This window comes from Ipomoea triloba, chromosome 2 (assembly GCF_003576645.1).
Source record: "Ipomoea triloba cultivar NCNSP0323 chromosome 2, ASM357664v1".
Classification (NCBI taxonomy): Eukaryota; Viridiplantae; Streptophyta; class Magnoliopsida; order Solanales; family Convolvulaceae; genus Ipomoea; species Ipomoea triloba.
This window is the reverse complement of record NC_044917.1, coordinates 23,328,082-23,340,975: the sequence shown is the minus strand read 5'-3', so window position 1 is coordinate 23,340,975 and position 12,894 is coordinate 23,328,082. Positions and strand designations below refer to the sequence as shown.

General features: G+C 35.1%; 2 protein-coding genes across 2 annotated transcripts; both read left to right on the top strand.

Moving 5' to 3' along the window:
- Positions 1-1,217: 1,217 nt before the first annotated feature.
- Positions 1,218-5,401, top strand: LOC116008198 (uncharacterized protein C1450.15-like). The gene is made up of 9 exons (XM_031248666.1): positions 1,218-1,394; positions 1,822-2,047; positions 2,129-2,194; positions 2,292-2,334; positions 2,925-2,979; positions 3,370-3,418; positions 3,567-3,634; positions 3,748-3,856; positions 5,009-5,401. The coding sequence occupies exons 2-9, from the start codon at positions 1,847-1,849 to the stop codon at positions 5,120-5,122; spliced, it is 705 nt and encodes a 234-aa protein (XP_031104526.1). The 5' UTR covers positions 1,218-1,394; positions 1,822-1,846; the 3' UTR covers positions 5,123-5,401.
- A 196-nt stretch (positions 5,402-5,597) lies between these two features.
- Positions 5,598-12,521, top strand: LOC116008182. The gene is made up of 8 exons (XM_031248665.1): positions 5,598-7,259; positions 8,094-9,443; positions 10,079-10,159; positions 10,472-10,693; positions 11,091-11,159; positions 11,411-11,476; positions 11,572-11,787; positions 12,001-12,521. The coding sequence occupies exons 2-8, from the start codon at positions 8,108-8,110 to the stop codon at positions 12,219-12,221; spliced, it is 2,211 nt and encodes a 736-aa protein (XP_031104525.1). The 5' UTR covers positions 5,598-7,259; positions 8,094-8,107; the 3' UTR covers positions 12,222-12,521.
- Positions 12,522-12,894: the final 373 nt, after the last annotated feature.

Genomic DNA, 12,894 nt, shown 5'->3' with positions numbered 1-12,894 from the left:
TAATTGTTGTAGATAAACAAGTCATATGTTATTCAATGAGTAATACTTTTGCACTAATCTTATAATCAAATAAATGTACATGTTCAATATTAAATTTTTTAATAATTTTTTCTTTATTTTTATTATCTAAATATATAATAAAAAATTTATCTGTGCATCGCACGGTTAATTGGACAGTTATTTGCTTTAATTCAAGTAAGGAAAACATCAGAAAACATAATCGGTCCAACAAATTTCATCAATTGCGCTATATAATATTTGATGTTATAATTTATATAATTGTATATCGATCCAAATATTCTTAAAATATTATAGCAAATCCATTCCGTGCAACGCACGGACGGAAATACTAGTACTATAATATACATCATATAGTAATTTGATTGTTGGAATTTTTATTTTTTTGAATATTATCATGAAAGGAATTTAATTACGTAAATTAACATAATATAGTAATATTTTTTGTAATACTATAATATACATCACATAGTAATTTGATTATTGGAATTTTTATTTTTTTTGAATATTATCATGAGAGTAATTTAATTACGTACATTAACATAATATAGTAATATTTTTTTTTGAATACTATAATATACATCATATAGTAATTTGAATATTATTATGAGAGGAATTTAATTACGTACATTAACATAATATAGTAATATTTTTTTCAATACTATAATATACATCATATAGTAATATATATATATATATATATATATATATATATATATATATTAAAAATACGCAAGTTAAACTATTTTGTTTAAAGAATCCATACGGGAATGGAATTGAATAAAATATTTCATTAATTTCCGTGTATAATAATAAGGAATGGAATCATATTTTGAATATTTTGTCAATTTTAGCTATAAATAAGGAATGATAAAGAATGATAAGGAATGTTAGAATTTTTGATAAGAAATTATTATATAATTATGTTGACCGATTTCAAAATTCTTGGACTAAAATGAGCTGGAAAGCTAACACTTCTGTTTTAATATATATATATATAGATATATATATAGATATATAGAATATAGAATATAGAGATATATAGATATATAGATATAAATATAGATATATAGATATTAATTAATAATTTAATATATTATAAAATATATATATTTTTTATTGGAACTTTGAAAGATAAAAATAAAAAAGTTGACTAAATACTAAACCTAAAATCCTAAATCAGTTAATTCCATCGCAAACAGCCCTCGCTTCCTCCCGACTCTCTCAGACTACGCCTCCCGCTCCTTCTTGCAGCCACTGCCGGCGACGCAGCAAGCCGCGAGTCCGCCGGCGACGCAGCAAGCCGTGACTCCGCCGACGACGCAGCAAGCCACCACTCCACTGGCGACGCAGCCCTTCGACGTTCAGGACTTCAGGTACTTTTAGCCTAAATTTTCCTTAATTGAATTGCTGAAATTGAACTGCATATTTACTTATTATTATATTTTTTATTTTGGTAATTTGGTTAATGGCTACTGTTTGTCTGATGGGCATTCTGTTTTTTTAAATTTTTTTCCTAGTTAAAAATGGTGTGCATAAAACGAATGAGAAGGAAATGCTGTAGTTGTCGGTCTGTTTTCCTATTTCCTATTTTTCAAAGTCGAGCTCCACTTTGAAAGCTCGAGAACGAGCTCGAGCAGGGCACTTTTTAACGAGCTCGAGCGGTTGGCTCGAGCTCGGACCAAATGGGCTTTTTCCAAATTGGGCAAGTAACAAAGGCCAATGCGGCCGAAGATAAAAGCCCAAAACAATTGAGCGACCCAAATAAGACCCGACTGAACAAACTGAAAAACTTATCCGTAGCACCGTTCGTTGACGACGGGGACCGATGGCGACGAAGAAACAGCCAAAGCACAACGTGGGAGCTCCAAAAGGAAGAAAAAACTTCATATCGTCCGTATCTCCATTGAAAGCATGTTTTCTACATCTCATATGTGGACTAGGGTTAGCTTCAGCACTATGGGCCGCTCGCAATATTTACTCTGCCGATCTCGTCTCAAATCCGGCTCAAACGCTCCGTCTGATTTTGGTATCACCTTCACTACTTCATGCATTTATTCCTATATTTTGTTTTCTCACTCTAATTTAGTAATTGAATTTGGTTTCACAGGCGTCTGAGTCTCCCGTAGTGATCCTGCTTTACAGTCTCTTTCGACATGATTCGGATCGATGCTCTGTAAGCTTGCTGGACTTCCTATCTTATTTACTCTTTTTTTTTTCTGGATTTATATGGAATATATTTGAATTTTTTTTTCCATTTCGGCGTTCAACAGTACTTCAAAGCTTTGGGACGAGGTTTATTGGGTCTTCCAGTTGGTTAGTCATGAAATTATTTTTTAAATATTTTTGTTATCCTTACGCAATTTCAGCAATAAATTCATGTACTGTATGTATGTACATTATAAATGTGGCTGCTCCTTTGTCTGGTGCATGCACATTCATCTGGCTTTTTTCCTGTTGATATGACATGAAAGGAAGTTTTATCCATACACTGTATGTATTTGCTGTTGTTTAGGATTTGCTCGACAAGACAGAGAAATGTTCTATATTTGTTGATTTTCCTTAAAAGAAAAATTGACACAGACAATTCTTGAAGTTAGAAACAAATGTCAAATTTTTTATTTAAAGTGCTATTGCGGATATATACTTTCATGCTCTGAAGGACCTATGTTTAGATCTACCTCATCTACTTCATTTTCTTGGAGACCTTGGAATTTTGTCCTACTATTTGGAGATAACCTATGTGTGTAGCAGAACAATATTTTGAGTTGGCTATCCTTTGGAAGTTTGAAAACCTTTTGGAAAACCAATTTTAGTCAGTTTCATAATCATATTTCTTCCTCAGTAAACAAAACTGTTTAGGGTGACTGATGTTAGTATTGCTTTATGTTGTTTCATAATTGTAGGGGCCGCTATGATTGCAGTGGGGGCTATTATTTTGGGAGCACCTGTTGGCTTTCAGTATGTGGCAATAAGAACATCTTTTTAGTCTGTCATAGTGATTTAAAACCAATGCCATAGTTGAGGTTGGACGAAATTGGCTTTGATCTATCTGATACCTATATTCATCAGGTACAGGGTACTTGAGTATTTTTTTCATTGTTAAAAGGGTCACCATTTGTTACTTCTTCATATCTGCTTCAATAAAGAACACATTATAAACTTAGTCTAGTGTTGAGGTTGTTTTGAGATATCCACCATCAAGATTCATTTTGTAATTTTATGTCCAACCTCAACTGTGACTACAGCTTCACTATAACTCTATAAGTCTATAATGATTGAATCAATGAAATTTAATGGTTCTTGATCACCTTTTTCTTTAATTTAATTAGGTTTTCATCCTGTTAACAGGTACTTAGGCATGACCTTGTATTGGTCCCTTGTTATGTCAGTCTTCACTGTAAGTATATATTATGTAGCCTATTCATCTTAGATGTTCTTTTGATAGCTGGGGCCACTCAATGCCATGACTTAATGGTGTAATTGTGTACATGTCTGAAGATGCATTACACATGATCTAATCTTTTCTCCTGCTGCTATGCTGACAGTTTGTTCCGGCAGCTACTGTTTTTGGTTCATCATGGACTGATTGGCACCGTATATTTGCTCAAACAAAGTAAGCTTTACAACTTCATTCCTGCTTTAGATATCTAATGTAGTAGTCTTGGTAGTTGGTACAGAATATATTTGCACAGCTATTTAATGATATCTAATGTTACTGGTGTGTAGGCCAGCTAAAAACATAGATTATATGGTCTTCTTTCCTGCCCATGGTGCCATTATTGGAGCATGGTTTGGTGCTTGGCCAATGCCCCTTGATTGGGAAAGGCCATGGCAGGTATTATTCCCTTGTCATTTTACTCTGATAGTTTACTCCAAGAAATTAAACTTGTCTTGTCTGTTATTGGTCTATCTGTGAATTTGGGGGTGAATCTGCCTTAATGACTTAAGCAAGATACATTCATTTAATTTATGATGTAGCTCTGCAACTAAGTCAAAAGTAGTTGGGTACTATCCATAGACAATAACATAATTTTTTATCATTTCACTTGTGACAATGACTAGAATTGGTTCTGCTGTATTTATCTCTTATTTGATAAGCTCTCATTCTCTAATACTTTTCCCTAGTTATAGATATGTAAATGGCACGTCCCAATGTAGTCAAAGTACTTTAAAAGTCCCTGCAGTATACAACTTTTTAAAATTTATTCCATTTTCACAGATTTTGGTCAGTTTTGTCATTGTATTATTGAAATGATGAAATTGAGGACAATCATTAATCCATTAGATGGGGCAATCAACAATGCTAACTTGCTAACTGGTTAGTGACATGGCTTTGGCATGTCATAATATGTTGGTATAGCATTGCCATGTCAACATTTATAATTTACAATATTTTTAAAATAAATGGAATATTTTTTATATAATTTAATTTTTTTTATTGAAAATTATAAATGCTGTGATAGGATATTTTAACATGTCACTATGTCAGGCCTATGTCATTAACAGGTTAATGGTTAACGTTGCTAAAAAATAAAATAAATATTTTTATTCTATTCATTTTTTAATATTGGAAATTGTAAATGCTGACCCCAGCAATGCCACATGAATAGATGCTAACATGTTAATGTCAGGTCACTTACACATCAACATTGCAAATTGCTTTGTCTAACTGGATTAGTAATTGTTCTCATTTATACTAATATTAAATTATTAATATTGGGACAACATGTCTAAAACTCTAGTAAAGGGGCTAAATTGAATAAAATCACACCTTTTACTCTTTTAGGGACTTCCAATTACTTTTTCCATTTCAATGCAAATAAATTTGTATCTTTTGCTTGGAAATTTGTAGCACCATCAAAACTAATCTACATGATTTTTCAATGAGTTTTGATGAGTAAATGCTCTACTTAATTATTAAGCCCATTCATTTTTCACCCCAAACTAATGATGGTCAACAAATTATGAGAATCTTTATTATATGCAGGAATGGCCAATCTGTGTAACTTATGGAGCTATGGTTGGGTACTTGGTGGGAATGGCAGTCTCAATGGGTTTCATCCTCTTCCATAACCGCCCGCAACACATTAAAGGAGAGTAATGCATTTTTATTTCTCGAGTCTTCTTGGAAGAAACACTCTTACCATAGGCACACCTGCTTTCTAAACAAGTTTTCTTTCATGTTCGGCGTCTCCTCTCTTTGGCATTTTACTTTGATGTAGTGAGTGATCTTCCTTTTTGTAGGAGGGTACAGACTACAGAGACTAATAGACTATTGACTTGTGCTGTTAAAAATAAAAAAGACCAAAATTAAGCCTAGCTTACAGAAATTGGCTTCTAAACTTGCAGTAAACTTCAATCAACAATTGTTTTCCAATAAGCCTGTGGATGAATTTTACTTGCAGCTAACTTCAAGGGCAATAATTATGTGACAATTGAAATTTTACAGGTTAATGATTCTATACTTGTAACCTGCTATAGTATCCATTTTACGTATAGTGGCCTTAACACACTGTATTTCTAATGATGAATAGAGTTTTTTTTTTTTTTTTTTTTTCAAAATTATTAATTATTATGTAATTTCAGAATGTGGAAATTGGCCTAACTACAAAATTATTGGTTGAGTTTTAACCACGCATTCAACATCATAATATTCACCAAGTTGTATGCCAATACCTTTTTATCTATGCACGTGACTAACAATATTTAGATGATGACATTGAGATTTTAGATGATAAATTTGAATAGATACAAAAGCAAAAGTTTAGGTTAGAGTAATTAATATTACTATGCTCTCATGTAAACATCATTGAAATGACTATTGCATCAGTTGCATGTATGATAAGATATATTATGTATTGTTGTTATGGCAGCATGTGGGGTCTGGTTTCTTTTTACCTCAACCCTCCTTGGAAAATCAGCTGAAACACTTTGCATACAACCAAAAGATGTTGCAACTAAGTTGTTTGGGGATTTTGATTGCATTCTCAAAAAAAACCCAACACTTGGTTTGATTGGGGATTGGGAATACTTAAAATTTTGAGGAGATTCCCTTTCTCCATGCCAACTTTTCTTTGCCACCAAGAATTGGAAATTAAAGGGGGCATGGCATCAATCTTTTAAGTTTTAACCTTGTTGACATCCATCTCACTACATTATTGTCCTCTTCTCAACTTAAACAAAAAATAATCAATTTGTTATTTTTGAGTGGGGCCCTGTTTTGTAGACTAAAATGTCATTGCTTTTGTCTCAACTCTTATCCCTTAAGGAACCCATTTGATTTTTCCCCTTCCCTTTTGTTCTTTGGTGCAAACACCACTTTATTTTGTCACTTTCCTTTTCCAGATTTTGATAATTTCATTGTAATTTTCACAGGGAATATTCTAGTATTTGTCTACTCATATTTTATTTTCATCCTTTAAAAAAAAATTGTAATTTATGTCCCATAATATGCTAATTATAAATGTTACTCTTAAATTATTAGTATGTAAATGTTGTCCCTCCCGACGAAGGCAATATATGTACCGTGTGATATTGATAATTGACACCACTAATAATTCACGTGTGATATTGATAATTGACATATGGAGGGGCATAAATTATAATTAAAAAAAATACATAGTAAAAGTTATAATTTCTTATATAAAATTAATTATACGGAGTATATTGATTTGGGTAGGGCGCTAGGTTAAAGCAGTTGAGATGAGCTGGGTGAAGGGTGAAGCCGAGGTGGATTGAAGGGTCGTCCAAGGCAGCTTCGGAGGCGGGAAAACGGAGAGGATCATCTCGCACGTAATGCCGGTGACATCAGACAGCGTTCTTATCACGCCATGTTATCATCAATGCCCTTGAAATTCCAATAACACCCTCGCTCTTTTGTTAAACTGACAAAAACCCCCCTTTCTCCTGGGCTTTTATTGGTGGGTCACGTAAGAAAACCTCACCGCCTGATGGGGGAACCAGAAATGCCACGTCAGCCTGCAGCTTAACGTTTCAAATGAGCTCTCTCGGTGCCACGTGTCCGGGTGCTGCTGGCCCCCACAACCGAACCCTTTAAAACTCTCGTAGAGCCCTAAAGCGCCAAAACACACCACCACACCACTCCCCACCAAAGCTCGCAAGTCGCAACCGCCCAGCCACCGCGCTTCGGTCATGGCTTCCGCCACTTTCTCTCTCTAAACCTCCGTCTCTTTGGAAAAACTCTCCGATCATTGCTATCAGTACTTGTACAGCCTCCGGTAAACCCAAAACACGCCCCTTTGAGTTTCCATTTTCTATATGTACGTATATGTGTATGCATATGTTGAGCATGTTGACTAGCATGTGTTTGTAGTTTTTTTGTGTGTTTATGGTGGCCCAGCTTGATTACATTGATTGACTCGATTATGCATTTCATCTTTTTTTGTTTTTGTTTTTGTTTTCTAGAGTCTCGGATTAAAAATTTCGTTGTCTTGTTTAATTCATTTTTTACTATTTGCATAATCTGTACTCATGAGCGTCTAGGGTTTGGATTGGTCGAAAAAAAAAACTGTGTATCCTGGAATTCAGGATTTGTTTTATTTTTTTGTTAGTAAAATCTGTTCTTTGGGAAGTATTGGTTCCCTGAAATATAATTCTATGGGTCGAGGGTTATGAAGATACAAGAGGTTCCTTTTTTTCCCCTGGGAGTGAGTGAGTGACTCTTGAGTGGGTGTTGTGTCTGAATGCATTTTAGTAGTTGTGGATTGCTAGATGTTTCTTTGGTCCCGGAGAATGTTTAAAACTTGCCCTGGTGTCAATTTTGTACTCAAAGCTCCTTTCATGGTAACCCTGATGTTCCCTGGCCTTCAAATAATTTAATTTCCTTGTCTATTTTGAACTGATTAAATTACTTTCAATTTTATTTGCCCGCCCAAACAAATTTCTTGTTAAAATCTTTCAAGTTTGTGCCTCACCATTGACCAGTGCAAGATTTGATTTGTATGAGATTCTTGGTTTTTGCTTTGTTTTCCTTTTATAATCTATTTTTCTCTGGTATGTGCATAGTTCTGAAGGACTACAAGTTCCCCCTTTTATATTTGGCTCTATCTCAGGTTGAAGCTAATCAATGGGATTCCAAAACCCAAATGATACACAGCATCCACTAGCATCTACTCCTTTTCAAGTGCATGATGAGCTTGCACTTTCCATTAGGCAAAGTGGAGATGTGCAGTGTAATGGAATGATACATGGTGGTTTTAGTTCAAAGGCAGACCTTGGTTCCCTGTCCTTAACATCTTTTCCTATTACTCCTTCCCCTCTTGAAAATGTCAATGCCCCGTTTCAGTCATACCCCTTCATGCCAGAGTTCAATGACATTCAGATGGATAGTAGAGTGAAATTCAGTGGCTTGCATGATCAACATATTGCCCCAAATTCAATCAATGTCAGTACCATTGCACCCTCTTTCTTCAACCCACCTACAATGCTTGATCCTTCAAGAAACACAGGAGGAATACACCATCCAGTAAATGATTGTAATATGCTTTCTATGGATAGTTTGATGAACCAAGATGTCTTTTATGATGTTTTTCAAAATCCTGGGATGGACATGAATTTCTTGCAAACAAGAGGCAATGTTATCATGGAGGAAACAAAGTCTAATAGTTTAAAAACATTGAAGACAGCTGTATGTCCAAACATGGGGAATATCATACCTAGGCTTGAGCATGCTCAAAATATTATAGGAACAGAAACTAGAAAAGCTTTCCTGGCCAGTAATTCTCAGTCTTGCACTCCAAAAACAATTGATGGGAGTTTCCTGACACTTGGGATAGGAGGTAACACAGAGCAGAGATCAAGAAATGCTTTCAGTACCAAAGAGATTGCCAGTAAATTAGATGGAACAGTCTCTCCATACTTCAACAATTCTCCTTCTCCACAGATGAGAAGAAATTCCTCAAGTCTACCTCACAGCTTTGCTGGTGGTAGTGATGCATATGGAGTATCTAGTACTGCCTGCATTATGGGCCACCGTAATGTGTCTGCTAGTGATGATGCAGTTTTGATGTCCGCCAGCAGTGAACCGAGTCCAAATTCATTTCCTTTTCCATTGACTGCACTAAGTGCTAACCAGCCTCTTTCTTATGCAAACAATGGTAGAAATTCAGACTTTGTTGGTAAAACTAATTCTATGTATATACCAATGGATAGAGCCGGAGGTGTTATGGGTGATCAGGTTCTGTCATCATTGACAGTTAACAATACCAATTCCTCTCCTCTTGGTTCTACTAAGCTGTCTGATATAGCATTGGAATCTTTTAACAATGAATTCGTCACACCTAAAATAATGTCTGAGCAGCTGCAAAGCTACCCAAATAGTGTAAAGAACATGCCACCAGAACCTTCAATGAATTTCTGTATTCCCAGGGCTAGAGGAGGATCAGTCGGGCCAAATCATTTTGGTGAGTTTAACTGTGTATTTCACTATTATTTCTTGCCTACTGTAGTTTTACATTAGCCTCTGTAGTCTTATCTTTATAGAAGTTTCACATTTTGTTTAAAAGCTCTGGAATTTCTGTTCGTTGTATGCTTCATACTGGAATGTTTTGTTTATCTAGCATGCAATAGAAATTCCAACATTGCTTTCAAGTGATCAGTAAACTGTTATTATAATGTATTTCCAAGTACAGATTGTTTTTTTAAAAGCTTGTAATTTTTAAACATGCATAAGTTGATATTTCCCGGTATGTTGATTTTGAAATCATGCATGTGCTTGATTTGGCTACTTTTGTTTGTGATAAATGTGCTAGAGACTCATCTAGACAAAATTAGAAGTATTAAACATGGTCCAATAAAGTTTGTTTCCCCCTTTACTGAGGATACAAGATATACACCTTTCATTTAGAGTGTTCATATCTTGTTGGGGCCATTTTTTCTTTCCAGGTTGGCTAACTGCCTAACTCGATTCAATTTCAATTGTTATGACTCTTTTTTAACCTTTCTTGTTGATAATGCTGACAAAGAAACCTCATTAAGCTTGAGTGCATGCAAACATAAAAACATTTCATAAGTATCTTTCTTTGTATCTTATTCGCAGGAAAACTTGGTCCATCTTCAGGGATTAGTCAAACTCAAACTGTCGAAGATGGTCTATTTCCTTTTAGTGCTCAACCCATTGGTGAGTGCATTTACCTCATTGTTTTTGGGACTATTTTTGCAAGTTATAGTAAGACACTAAGACAGTATATTAGCTTCAGAGAAGCTGTAATCAAGGTACAGTTTTCATATAATTAAATGACCTATTGGTTATTGCAATAATACTTATCCACTTGGGATAAGCTAATAAAATAGTTGGATCCCTGAAGTTCTCTCATCTGTAGTTTATCTAATCCTCTTCTTTTTTGTAGTTCATTCTTAGTTGATTGCATTTTTCCTCATTGATGATGATTTCTTTAAAATTATAACTCTAATTTGGAATAAATTTCTGCAGGTTATCAGTCTTCTAGTGGGCAAATTACTTCTCCAAGTATTGCAGGAAATGGCCTATTTCCACAAAGAATTGGAGTTCATATTGCAGAAAACAGTGTTGTGCAGCCTGCCAATGGAAACCAATTTCCTAAGAGACTAGGATTACAACTTAATGGTGATGCTATTTCTCAAGCTGGTCAAGAATGGGTGTTGCATAAGGAAGCAGAGCATGCCCCACAAAATGGTAAGAGCATTTGAATATAAAACCAAATTGGTGTGCATATAAACATATCATCTCTTCTTTCTAAAGATTTCTCCTGCAAGGGAAATTGTAATGTTGATGGATGATCTTATAGTTAAATTCACTCTCTCTGTTTTCTGTTACTTTGTTAATTTTTTTTTTTGATGGTTGTGGACTTGTGGGGAATGGTGGTAGTGTTAAAAAGCAAGAGATTTTCAAGGAAAAAGCTTGATTTACTGCAAATATTTAGCTTAGATGATAATTCATTTCCTGCAGCTGATAACATTTTCAGAAGAAATGTAATGGGTGGAACAATGAGCATTTGGGTGTTGAATCTTTCAAGCATTTAATATTCTTCACTTTCACTTTAATCTAATTATAGTCTTGTTTTGTTGATCAGTACTTTCGGGTAAGCTACATCAGTCGCAAAACAGAAGACCTGCTCAGCTTCCAACAGTGTCTGCTAAGGGTATCTACTGCCAACATTTTCACCTGTACCAGTTACCTGTTTCATTTTGCTCTTCCATAGCTTGCTAATTGTATTTTATACCTACTTTTACCTATATGTTATATTTGTAAATAATGTTTACTATTTCAAGATTCTTTAAATATTCCATTTAGGTTCAGTGGAATGCATTGCAGGATATTTTACCAGCAAATGAGTAACTTGCGAGTACTAATTCTGGCATACTAACACACTTTCTTTTAATGATAAACTAGGCCCCAGCAGCGTCAGTGTACCTATACAGATAAACAGGAATCCTTCTGGACCTGATTTTGTCACTGGTACCATTTTGCATATGCTTTGTCTGATTATGCATACATCTATAACTTCCACAACCTTTTTCTGATAATTTAGTGAGAACATTTACTATATACAGGTCATGGAATTCCTACTGCAAAGGTCAATGCTATTCCGCAGGCTTCTGAAACTCATGGCCAACCATCTCTTAAAAGAAAAGCGTATGAACCCCCTCCAATTTCTCAGCGCAAGAAGATAGTCCAGCGTCCAGTTGCTCGCCCCCCAGGACAGAGCCTTCGACCTCGACTTCCCACACCCTCTCCTGCTCTTCCATTGCCTCACGTCAAGTGGCAAGGTATCTCCTACCAGTTCCCTTTGTTGAATATTACTCAGATGCGTTTATGTACTTATAACAAGTAGCATAAAACCAGATGACCTCTATAGTATACTATCTCAAGATTCAACATGTAATCATCCCTATAAGTCCCAATATTTTCTGGGAATGGTGACCCAATTGCTGATAGGTGTGTGAAAGTGGGTCTAACACTGATGGCTTATAAAACTGCAGGCTGTGATGGACCTCCAAAACCCAGTGGACACAAATGCCTGTTGTGCAAGAGGGACGTGGCATTCAGTCCAGATGGGCCGGTGCATCAGCCTTCCATTCCGCCAGCTGTCGCAGTTCTTCCTTGCGGCCATGTATTCCATGACCATTGCTTGCATATCATCACGCCTGAAAACCAATCAAATGATCCTCCATGCATTCCTTGTGCCATTGGTGAAACATGAAGCTCCGCTCCGCTCTGCTCCTTTTTGTTTAGGTTTTTGGGGGGGCTAATTTTGGAGGCTGGCAAAAACAGCTTCAATTTTATAGAAAGATTGAATATATTGGGAAAGGTGACAGCAGAATAGGTATAGTAGTTGAATTGTACAGAAGGTGCAACTAAGCAGGCTTGGCAACTAACCCCAATTTGTAAAGTTACAATTGCTAATATAGCCCCAACCCCCACCCCCTTTTTTTGCATTCAATTGACATCGAATGATGGTTTAGTTTTTTTGAAAACCAGAATGATGGTTTAGTTATTGGAATTTTCTCTATTTTCTTAGAAATTGAATGTTAGTTCATTATACCAAGCCACCAAGAATATTTTAATGTTTATACAGGCTTGATTAGGGTCATGTTTATAAATTGAATTATACTTCAACTGTAACATTTTTTTTCAATGGAAAATAAAAACTTCTGGAGAACTTTTGAAGTAGTTAACAATGCCACTTGACTACAGTAGTAACCCGGCACCATGTTTACTAGATTCTTTATTTAAATGGTCTCATTTTATTATACATATATTTTCATACTAATTTTAACTTTAATATTATAAAAAATGAAATAAAGGGAGTAATAATTCTTGACATTATAATTGTTTAAAAAAATAAAAAGAAGTAAATTGCATGTTTATTCATG